The 9,784-nt window shown below is 42.0% G+C and overlaps 2 protein-coding genes across 3 annotated transcripts in view; both read right to left on the reverse strand.

Annotated features, from left to right (window-relative positions):
- The window catches only part of LOC109469071 (tyrosine-protein kinase SRK3-like), a 1,724-nt gene extending 472 nt beyond the window's left edge, over nt 1–1,252 (reverse strand). Inside the window, exons 1-2 of the mRNA XM_019767456.1 lie at nt 1,174–1,252; nt 22–720 (exon numbers count right to left, since the gene is read on the reverse strand). Of these exons, the coding sequence (XP_019623015.1) occupies nt 22–720; nt 1,174–1,252 (778 nt within the window). The remainder of the gene's footprint in view (nt 1–21; nt 721–1,173) is intronic.
- Nucleotides 1,253–3,741: 2,489 nt separating this feature from the next.
- LOC109469254 (coiled-coil domain-containing protein 174-like) lies at nt 3,742–9,681 on the reverse strand. Of its 2 annotated transcripts, none has more exons than XM_019767735.1 (11): nt 9,510–9,681; nt 8,833–8,931; nt 8,274–8,374; nt 7,855–7,916; nt 7,395–7,554; nt 6,955–7,053; nt 6,508–6,638; nt 6,015–6,109; nt 5,522–5,660; nt 4,981–5,109; nt 3,742–4,445 (listed from the first exon to the last, which is right to left on the reverse strand). In XM_019767735.1, exons 1-11 carry the CDS (start codon nt 9,549–9,551, stop codon nt 3,901–3,903), a joined length of 1,602 nt encoding a protein of 533 aa, XP_019623294.1. In that variant the 5' UTR covers nt 9,552–9,681; the 3' UTR covers nt 3,742–3,900. The 2 variants fall into 2 exon arrangements, with proteins under 2 accessions (XP_019623294.1, XP_019623293.1); XM_019767734.1 differs by having other exon boundaries at nt 8,274–8,377.
- Nucleotides 9,682–9,784: the final 103 nt, after the last annotated feature.

A 9,784-nucleotide genomic window follows, 5' to 3' on the forward strand; every position in this document is an offset into this window, starting at 1 on the left:
TCGCGTCCGTGTACACGTCACGAGCGAGACCAAAGTCTGCCAGCTTGGCAACGTTGTCCTCGCCCACTAGAACGTTCCGCGCCGCCACGTCGCGATGCACGATCTTCAGCAGCTCTAGCTCCTGTAGCGCCCTGGTCACACCCATGGCCAGTTGAAGCAAATCCCTCAGCGTCACGGCGGAGTCCGGAGCTCGACACTGCCGAAGGTATCCTCGCAGATCCCCCCGGGGAACGTACTCCAGAACTATACGCTTCGGTTCCGAGCTGGTGATAACGCCGTATAGCTGGATGATGTTAGGATGTACTCGGCGCTCACCGTCGTTGAGGACCTCGGCGTGCTCGTGCAAGGCGATGAGGATATCTGCTTCGCGGTAAAAATCCCGGTCCCACTGGCAGCCTCTTCCCTCCTCCAGTCGGTCGACATTTGCAGACTTGGCTACCACTGTGACCTGTCCTCTCTCCCGGACATTCAGTCGACCCAACACAACGTGACCAAATCTACCTTGTCCGATCAACTTCTGTATCGTCAGATCTTCGTTCTTCAGTTCCCAACGTGCCAGCCTTGAGGCGGTTTTACGATCAGGACATTCTGGATTAGCCAACGCTTGCTGGAGTGGAATCGCAGCCTCATCTTCCTGTTCTTGTAAAATGTGAAGACAGTCACACAACTTGACCCCTTTTTGAAGCAGTCCCCTTTTTACCAGCACAATGCCGATGATCACTAGGAGCGGAATCAAACCAAAAAGGGCATACAGGGACAGGGAATTGTTACTAAGCATTTGCTGGGGACGACTAATGATAGTGGGACGCTCTGTTACAGTCAATAGATACTCCTGCTCGTGTTTAGACCCATTGTCTGTAAACACGGTACACGAGTAGACTCCATTGCTGTGTGAGTTAACAGTAACGTCATATTCTGTGACGTTCGCTGTAACGTTTACTAAAACAGTAGTTTGATTGGTAAGAAACGACCGAAACTTCATGACCATGACTGATATGTTGTGTACGTGAAAGCTTTTGCACACCAATGTCACGTTTTCACCCACGTAAACGTTTCGTGCAGGCGTGGCGTATAGGACTACAGCAGGGGTGGGGATGCCACAGGCCACGCCTTTCCAACCAGGCGCGCACAGACAGGCTCCGTTAAAACCGTGACAGCGTGCTCCGTTCTTACAAACACAGTCCTTGTCACATTTACCGCCGTATTTCCCCTCCCCACAGCCCAGTAACTCGAAACTCATGGAAAAAGTCATCTTCCCTCCCTTTGGGGAGAGTAATGATGAATTTACAGCTGTGTGACAGACAAATGTCATATCTGTCCCTGTTTTCAACAGGCTAACGTGTAGATAAACAAGTAAATCTTTCAGCTCTCCTTTCGTCCAGGTACGAGTTACGGCGTTACGGGCGAAGTCCTGTTCGGTTAGCAGTGGTCTTGTATCAAAACCAGGTAAAGGTCGCCCGTTCTCGTATATGAAAAAATCAAGATTGGCTCCGGTTTCTTTGTTTGGACACCTCATTTTTCTAAAGTCGTCTTCATACAGAGAGCCCACCCATTTCTCGTCCTTCTCACTGATGATCGCTAACGTTAGTCCCATTTCACACATGTCATTGTCGGTGTCAAAAAGGAACCTATCTGTGTAACGCATGTATTGATTGTGAAATTTTTTATCAGCCGGATCCGCTCGGAAAACAACCTCCCCGAAGTATGTTATGTTGACTTCAGAAAAGTCCGTCAAATTCACGAGCCTAGTAACATTTTCCGGCCGCCAGGCTGTTCCACAAGTGCTGTTGTACACTGGCGGGTAGCCCAAAACGTCCTGTATGATAATGGTCACGTTAAACGTAGAGTCAAGCTCGCCTGCGGCTCCAAATACAAAAACCAACAGTCTATAAAATGACTGGATTTGACGGTCCAGTGGATTTGCCACTAGAATGACGCCATTTGTTATTTCAAACCTGTTGTATTCATCCCCGGCTGCTATTTCATACTCACTCCCGATTGTGGTGTTTACAACATGTGATCCCACGGGAAGATTTTCGTCAATAGCGACGGTTACGTACGTCGTCTGATTCGGTGATGCTCCCACAAGCAACGTACACGTATGAAAGTACAAGAGAAAACATATTTGGAGTTGCCAACTTTTCGCCATGTCTCTTGCTCTTTTTTAGTAGCGTTTAAGTCCAACTGAAAGGTGGAGAATGCTGGCGATCTTGTGGTTATGGTTGTTGACTTAGAATCTAAAGGTTCGAATCCCCTCTGAGCAGGCCATAGTGTTGACCACTGAAAGGTCCCTGTTCACCTTTTTCCGAAAGTGCACTTCAGATCAATGTAAAAGGAACAACCCTAGGTTCGGTTAGGGACGTCCTCTTGGATGGTACGCGTACACCAAAGCCGTGTTTGAAGAGAGCCACACCTCCACTTCGTGAGCAAGACCCGACCGAACTTATCAAAAACAGTAAAGAGCCCGCAACCTCGTGTGAGTGGATCAATGAAGCCTGATACACCCGGTCTTACCACTTTGTACAAAATTGCTGGGCTGTTACCCTAAGGCGGTCTACCCGTTTTGCAAAAGGTAAAAATCTCAGGGCTCGTAAGGACAACGTATGCTTGATACAAGAAAGTTTGAGAGTTTCTTCAGATCCACCGTAGAATAGAGACGATCCAGATGCACACAGAATGACACAGACCAGTAGTGGTAGCTTCTATAGCTTACCCCCTTAAACAGTGAGTTTAAGGAAGATGGCGCTCTTGTACTAACGAAGACTTTACGATGACCCGAGTTCCTGCAGTACGTATCCAGGTAGGCGAAAGATTGCGATCCAGGGCGAATGTTCGTGTGACATAGATAGATGGAGAAACTGGACAGCAGCCGAAACTCAGTATTTCAGGAAGGAACAGCGCTGTAGTAGACAGGTGGTGGGTGGAGTCCGTCTTTCGTCAGATCTGTTTATCTGGACTTCTGCGTGATAACTACGTGACTTCCGCCAATAGAGGTCAAGTACAAAATGTGCGCTGATCCGTGAAAAACCTCAAAAACTTTGGTTCCGTTTAGATATGATAGTTTATTGACAGTACATGTATAATTTGGGAGGTGATAATTGGATATTCATAAAATTTTTCTACAGTTTAAGGCCCTGATGGCAGGAAAAGGGTTTCGACTAAAGGGAAAGATGACACTCCCCCTTTCGGGCCCCGTAACTTTTCGGTATGCGTGCAGATGCGGCTCCTAGCGGAACTTCAACAAACTGATGAAAAGGTTGGCTGTACATTCGAGCTACATGTACTACAACATGAACACAAAGGTCAATGACCTGCACTAAGTACATCTCTGATGTATCATAAATATACATACTTCTGACCTTGTCACAAGTCACGGTTTAACGTACATGTACACTGTGTATCCATGCTGTAGTTTATTAAACATCACACACTAGGAGGATGTTCTTTGCTTTTTTCAGTGAGTTCTCTCACTGCACACATATACTAGTACTCCATAAAGAAAATTCAATGTGCTCAGATATGAATTATAAAGTAAGGCTTCAGGTATAAACAATGACAAAAGTACAACAATGACTGTGCTATAGTTTCATGTTTAATTCACAGAAAGAAAACATTATGTGATTGCTCATTTTCCTCTTCCTCATCTCCAAACAAATAAAGGTAATGACCTGGACCAGACGTCTGTCACCATGGCAACTAGTGCTGTAGCAGACACCCTGTGGTGTTGGGTTACATTATGTAGCAGGTCAGAGCTGGAGGGGCTGGTCACTATACGTATATGTACATGAATGTGTTTGAGTAAGAATAAACAGAGCAGTAGTTTCTGTGGGCTACACCATGTGAAGGTAAATATTAAACATTTGCTTTGCCAATGTCACAAAATACCTTTCTACCTCTATTTCAGTTGGCATTATTCCTGAAATAAGAAAGGGCACTATCCAATGTGTCTTGTTGAGAAGAACTAGCAGAAATCTGAGGTGATGTTTCAGTCACAGGTTGAGTCAGCATATCTGTAGTGAAACTTGAAGCTGCAGCATATGGAGACAGGTTTGGGTTACCAGGTAAAGTTGCAGGGTCAAAGGGCATAGGTGGTGGGGGTGGGGGGTAAGGAGGCCAACCTTGCATAAAGGGAGGGGGAAATACACCTTGCATTGTGGGGTGGGGAGGAGGGAAAGGGGGATATTGCATTGTTGGTTGTGGGGGGAGTGGTGGTGGTGGTGTTGGCTGGGTGGTAGCTGTTTCCTGTGAAGATGTTTTATCTGCTTTAACATCAGTTGGTGGAATATTTGAATTTTCTGGTCTCTTTTTCCAGGGAACTTTCCTCTTTTGTGGCAGAGTCTGTTGTTGGGATGGGGAGGACTGGTAGTACTCTTTTGGTGGTGCAAACTCCGATGGCCTCTCATCTTCAAGTTCTTCTTTTGTTTTAATCCATGGAAAATGTCTCTCTGGAAAAAAAGAAACAAAATTGTCACTTTTGAACTAACTTGTCATGTTCAATTCACATTGAGTTTAGTGATTTTTAATATTTACAAATTACAATACTGCCATTGCAGCTGCATTGTCCACAATATTTGGAAAACTAGCAAACCAGCTAACCACTGCCTGGGTCACAACACAAGACATCATGCAACCTGGATATCCATGGCATCATCAGCAGGTGAATATCTGACATGCCAAAATGAAGCAAAAGCCTAGCTTACAGCTATCAAATGCCTCTTTGGAATGGTGTAAGTCGTTCTGGTGCTTTAAAGTCAAAATATTGTGGACAGAAACATATATAGCTTCTTCCAATGGAGTCAACTTCGATACCTAGTAGTTGCTTTGTGGTGTTTTGTTACGTGACTAAGGCAGCAGTTGGTTTTTTTTGCAAGATTTTTGTACGTTTTATATACATATAGTTCTTTGTGCAATTTTTAGAAGATTTCTATGTTTTCACAAAGTGCTTTGAGTGTTTTCTTATTAAATGCTTCAGTTATGTACCTTTTCCCTTATCCCACTCCCTGAGAGGTGCAGACTGTCTCCAGGTCTCATCTCTCTGCAGAGGTTCAGGTGCAGCTGCCTTCTGTGCCTCCTGGTCCTGTGGTTCAGCAACAAGGTCAGGACTGTCTTCTGCAACAGAACAACACCAGTTTGTTACGGAACAGAAGTAAATCAGTTTTAGAAAGGAACAAATAAGAAATTAGGGACACCATTGTTTCATATAACAGTTTTTAAAATTATAAAACTAACTGTCATACAAAAAGTAGGAGTATTCATGATCATATCCTGCACTTGTTCTTGATCGTGATAGTACATGCTACAAAGAACTATCAAAAGTAGCAGTAAAACATTTGAAGTTTATGTCAGGAAATGTAAAATTTCAAGGCAGATGTGACATTTTTGTTGGAGTTTATGCTAAGAAGAACTAGCTAGCAGTACAGAATAAGGGATTTATATGAATCGTATGAGAATAACTGTTACATAACTAAACATTGTTCTAACAGTTCAGAAACTGTAAAAAAAATTCAAAAGTTTGACCTACCTTGACCTTCATCCTCCACCTCGCCCCCCTCCCCCTTCAGTCTCTTTGCCTTCCTCTGTTTCACCTTAGCCAGTCTGGCCTGAAGAGTTGCTTTTCTCTTCTCTTTTAACTTCTCTCTCTTCAACCTCTGGTCCTGGGTCTGTTTTTAACAAAGGAACAGTAAGATAATTGTAAATTGATTTACAAGTACAAATGTACTTCAAAACTAGATTGTTACAGAAATAACAGAGATAGTCCCATGATATACCACGTTGGAAAACTAGCATCAACCAAAAAATTTATGATGAGCTCCTTTCTTGTGTTTAAACAAAGCTTCAACTCTACAACTATAGCATCAACCCTCATAATCCCCCAGGTACTATAAGACTATCACAACCAAAATTATCTTTAAAAACAGCAACTTTAAAGTGATCCTAAATAAAGTGTACCTAAATGTTGGAGGTACAGATACATGTGTATTAGATCTCCAGCCCTACAATTGACTGTTACCCACCTCCTCCCGGAGCATACTCAGGGTTTCCATCTGTTTCTGTCTCTCTGTCTCTTCCTTGCTGAAGGCGTAGTAGCCAACACCTAAATCTCGCACCTCTGTTCAAACAGATGGAAATATGGAATAATGGTGAGTCAAAACATTACAGACTTTTCAAATTTTAATCACACAGTAACTGTTTTTAAACAATTCATTGCTTTTATTTGTATCAAAATGTATATTTTGTACTATGTAAGAAGAAGGCCTCAAACTATTGTAGCTCCCTACTGCTGTGCCAGACCTGTTGGCAGTGTACAGGCCCTACAGGCCTTACTACTGTAACAACAGTCCTGTAGAATGGTTCCTTACCGTTATGTCGGACCCGTTGGTAGTGTACAGGCCCTACAGGCCTTACTACTGTAACAACAGTCCTGTAGAACAGTTCCCTACCATTATGTCGGACCTGTTGGTAGTGTACAGGCCCTACAGGCTACAGTCCTGTAGAATGGTTCCCTACCGTTATGTCGGACCTGTTGGTAGTGTACAGGCCCTACAGGCCGACTCAGGGCCTCCTGTTCTTCCTGCTCCCACTTTTGTCTCTGTTCCTCCCTGATCATGTCAGCTGACATTAAGTCCTTACTCCCCTGACTGGAAAAAATAAGTAACAATTAACAAACAGGCAAACAAACAACAACAAAAACAAGAAACAAAACTCTCTAAAGAGAGACCATTTTGACCTTTGATTTGATCTTCTTGTCAATCTGCAGTTCACCTGTTCCCCCTTCATTTCCTGTTACTATACTGCATTCAAACAACTACAGACACACAAGCAAACAAACAGACAAATACACCATAAAATATCTGTACACATTATGGTTAGAAGTTTTTTTATAACATTAGCAGTCTAAAAATATATCAGGGCTAATCCTGAGCTATGAACACATGCTTGACTTAAAAACCACACCTGTTGTTAGGACCCAGTTTCCTGTCCATGTCCTGTAGAGCAGCCAAGTCTTTCTTCATACAGCGGCGAGACCGTCCCAGGGAGTCCACATAGTCTACCCTGTACCAATTACAAATGGAGAGGTGATATAAAATACTTTTTTTGGCACAGTCTGGGGAACAATCCTATCCTACCATGAAATTGTGAATGGTAGATGTTTAGATCTCTGATGAACCCTCACTTTTTGTTTTACCATTCAGATTCTATTCAATGTACATATGTACCAATAGGTTATCCTCTAGCTCATATCATTATACTGTCCAAATACTAGTCTTTACCAATGTTCTTCTACTGCAAAGACTGATTAGTTGAAGTAGATAGTTGACAGGAAACATTTGTTTAACCTGTTCACAAAGAACATCAAGGGGTCAAAGAGCAAAGGGTACCAAATGAAACCTGACCATTCTTCCTCTGGGTCAGATGGTTCTGGAATGTCATCACTCCCAGCATCCTCTTCTGCTGACCTTTCACCTTTCCCAGCATCCTCTCTGGCCTGTGCCTTGACCTTGTCTAGAACTTTCTTCTGAAAGTCAACCAGGAAGACTCCACTGCCGTCTTCATCTAACACCGAAAGGAAAGAAGATGATCAAACATTGAGAAAGCATGTTAGACATGGTTATGGACAATACCATGCAGATACATTTGACTGTATACATGTATTTGTAACTGAAGGTTACTCAATAGGCCATATTCCAGAACTGTGGGTACTACAGGGGTGGGTGAACAGTCACCACAACCCATGTATGGCACATGCCATAGTGACGATTTGGTTTGTACTCTGTATTACACATGTTCTCCATTTTTCCCATCATGCAATGGACCCACAAAATTGCTGTGTGATAATGTGACAGTCAATCATACCTGGTATTGTGTTACCCTTCATCATCTGGTCATACAGTTTGGCCTTTTCTTCTAATGCAGCTCTGAAACAGCAACAGGTAAATTTTGTTGAAGACAGACCACACATGATGTAATGCAAAAATGGGGAAAAAACACAATGAGCAAAACAAAACATTTTACCTAATTTTCAAAATAAAGATCATAATGTTATAACAAGAATTGAAGTTACAAAACATGGTTTCATAGGCCAAGAAATCATTTACAGTATATTGATTGAATAAATGCAAAATACAACTGCAGAGATTCAGATAGGATTGTGACAAGAAACAATGTACAATTGATTAACTACAAATTTTTAATGATGTCACAAAAGTTAAATGAAATGTGAGTAACCAATATATGAGTAAATCCTAATACGACAGCTTGCCCCATGTACAGACCTGGCCTTGTCATAGTTTTTCTTCTCCTCAGCCAGTTGTTCGACATCTCTCTGGGACCTCTCACTCACACCTGCGTTAGACTTACTGAAGATACCGCTTTTCTGCTGAGTTCATGAAAGGAACAATAATCACAATACTATGATTACAATAAGCTGTCTCACAATTTGACATGCAGTTGTGGTGCACTGTGCTCTATACCCAGCTGTAACAGTTATCAGACCCTAGTGTGAACAACTTTCTCATGCACCACATTGTTCAGGTTTATTTTTCACTGCCACCATGACCTACTCCCCTGGACATTATGTCCCACAAAAGCCTTTGTCTAGAAACACTACATTTGTACATGTATAATGCCATGAACAGAATACGTATTAACTCATACCAGCTAGTGTATAGTAGTACTACATGTATCTACCATACATTGTACCCGTTACAATTGTTGTGCAATAAACTTTGACTTATTTCAATGTTTCTGACTTGACTTGTCTCTGCGTTCACTCCCTTTATACCTTTGTACCTTGATACATACCTTCATACATGTGTGTGTGAGGTTACTTACTTTGTTGGACACTTTTGGTTTTGCTGTTGTTGAAGGCTGCAGCTTCTCTTTCTTGAACTCTCCCTGCTTTCTTATCAGTTCTGCTTTCAAGTCAACAATCTACAACAGAGGTAATAATATAATATTTAATAAAGATTGGAATGTATCAAGACCTTTACTTTGTAACTTATAAAAACAAGGACGTTAATGTCCTTGATAAAAATAACAATAAATTCAAAGTTATCTTCTTTCCCCGTATGCACTAAGTTTAACATCATTACTCTATGTAATATATGTAATATATGTTATCCACACATATATCCATACATACATATACAAAAATATATAACGTTACATTGTATATATTATTACATATATTCATACATAAAATATGGATAACCGTACGTAACACCAAGCTCCTTGGTAACGCTTAGTAGGGTCTAGTTAGGATCCCCCCCTAAAGTGCCCCATCAGGGGCTATATGGGGGTGTAGCCGGGGCTCATATAACATCTTTGAGCCCCGGCAAAGATGAAGATGAAGACAAAGATGAAGATGAATTGTGTCTTTTATTTGTACGTTGTTGTCATGTTTGCCTTGTGCCTGAAGTAAACAATAATATACATGTATAATAAAAACATACCAATATTTTGAGCTGACAAGTACGCCCTCCCACCCTTACACTTCCAATGTCACTTACCGACGCCGCATTTACGCGAATGGCCTTTCCTCTGGCGTCCATAGTTTCTCTTCTTCAAGCCCTCTGAAGATACGTCAAACTAGGAAGCAACTTACGAAGTTCAGAGGCAGAAAATCAAAAAAAAATTCAGAGCACCGAAATTTTCAACTGGGCAGCGCCATCTTGTTTTGATGTTACCCGATAGGGATGACGGGAAATAATTGTAGGTTTTTACGAAGAAATCGTTCAAAAAACGAGTAAAGAATATGTAAATACGAATATCTATACGGATATTT

Source organism: Branchiostoma belcheri, unplaced genomic scaffold (assembly GCF_001625305.1).
Source record: "Branchiostoma belcheri isolate BF01 breed outbred unplaced genomic scaffold, Haploidv18h27 scaffold20, whole genome shotgun sequence".
Lineage (NCBI taxonomy): Eukaryota > Metazoa > Chordata > Leptocardii > Amphioxiformes > Branchiostomatidae > Branchiostoma > Branchiostoma belcheri.

What these genes read in the sequence shown, in the direction of transcription:
- LOC109469254 (XM_019767734.1), bottom strand. Translation starts at nt 9,551, where the DNA reads ATGGACGCCAGAGGAAAGGCCATTCGCGTAAATGCGGCGTCG. An exon ending in GAAGGGTAACACAATACCAG is followed by an intron (nt 7,555 to 7,854) that starts GTATGATTGACT and finishes TTTCGGTGTTAG; the next exon opens with ATGAAGACGGCAGTGGAGTC. An exon ending in CCAACAGGTCCGACATAACG is followed by an intron (nt 6,110 to 6,507) that starts GTAGGGAACCAT and finishes CTGTTTGAACAG; the next exon opens with AGGTGCGAGATTTAGGTGTT.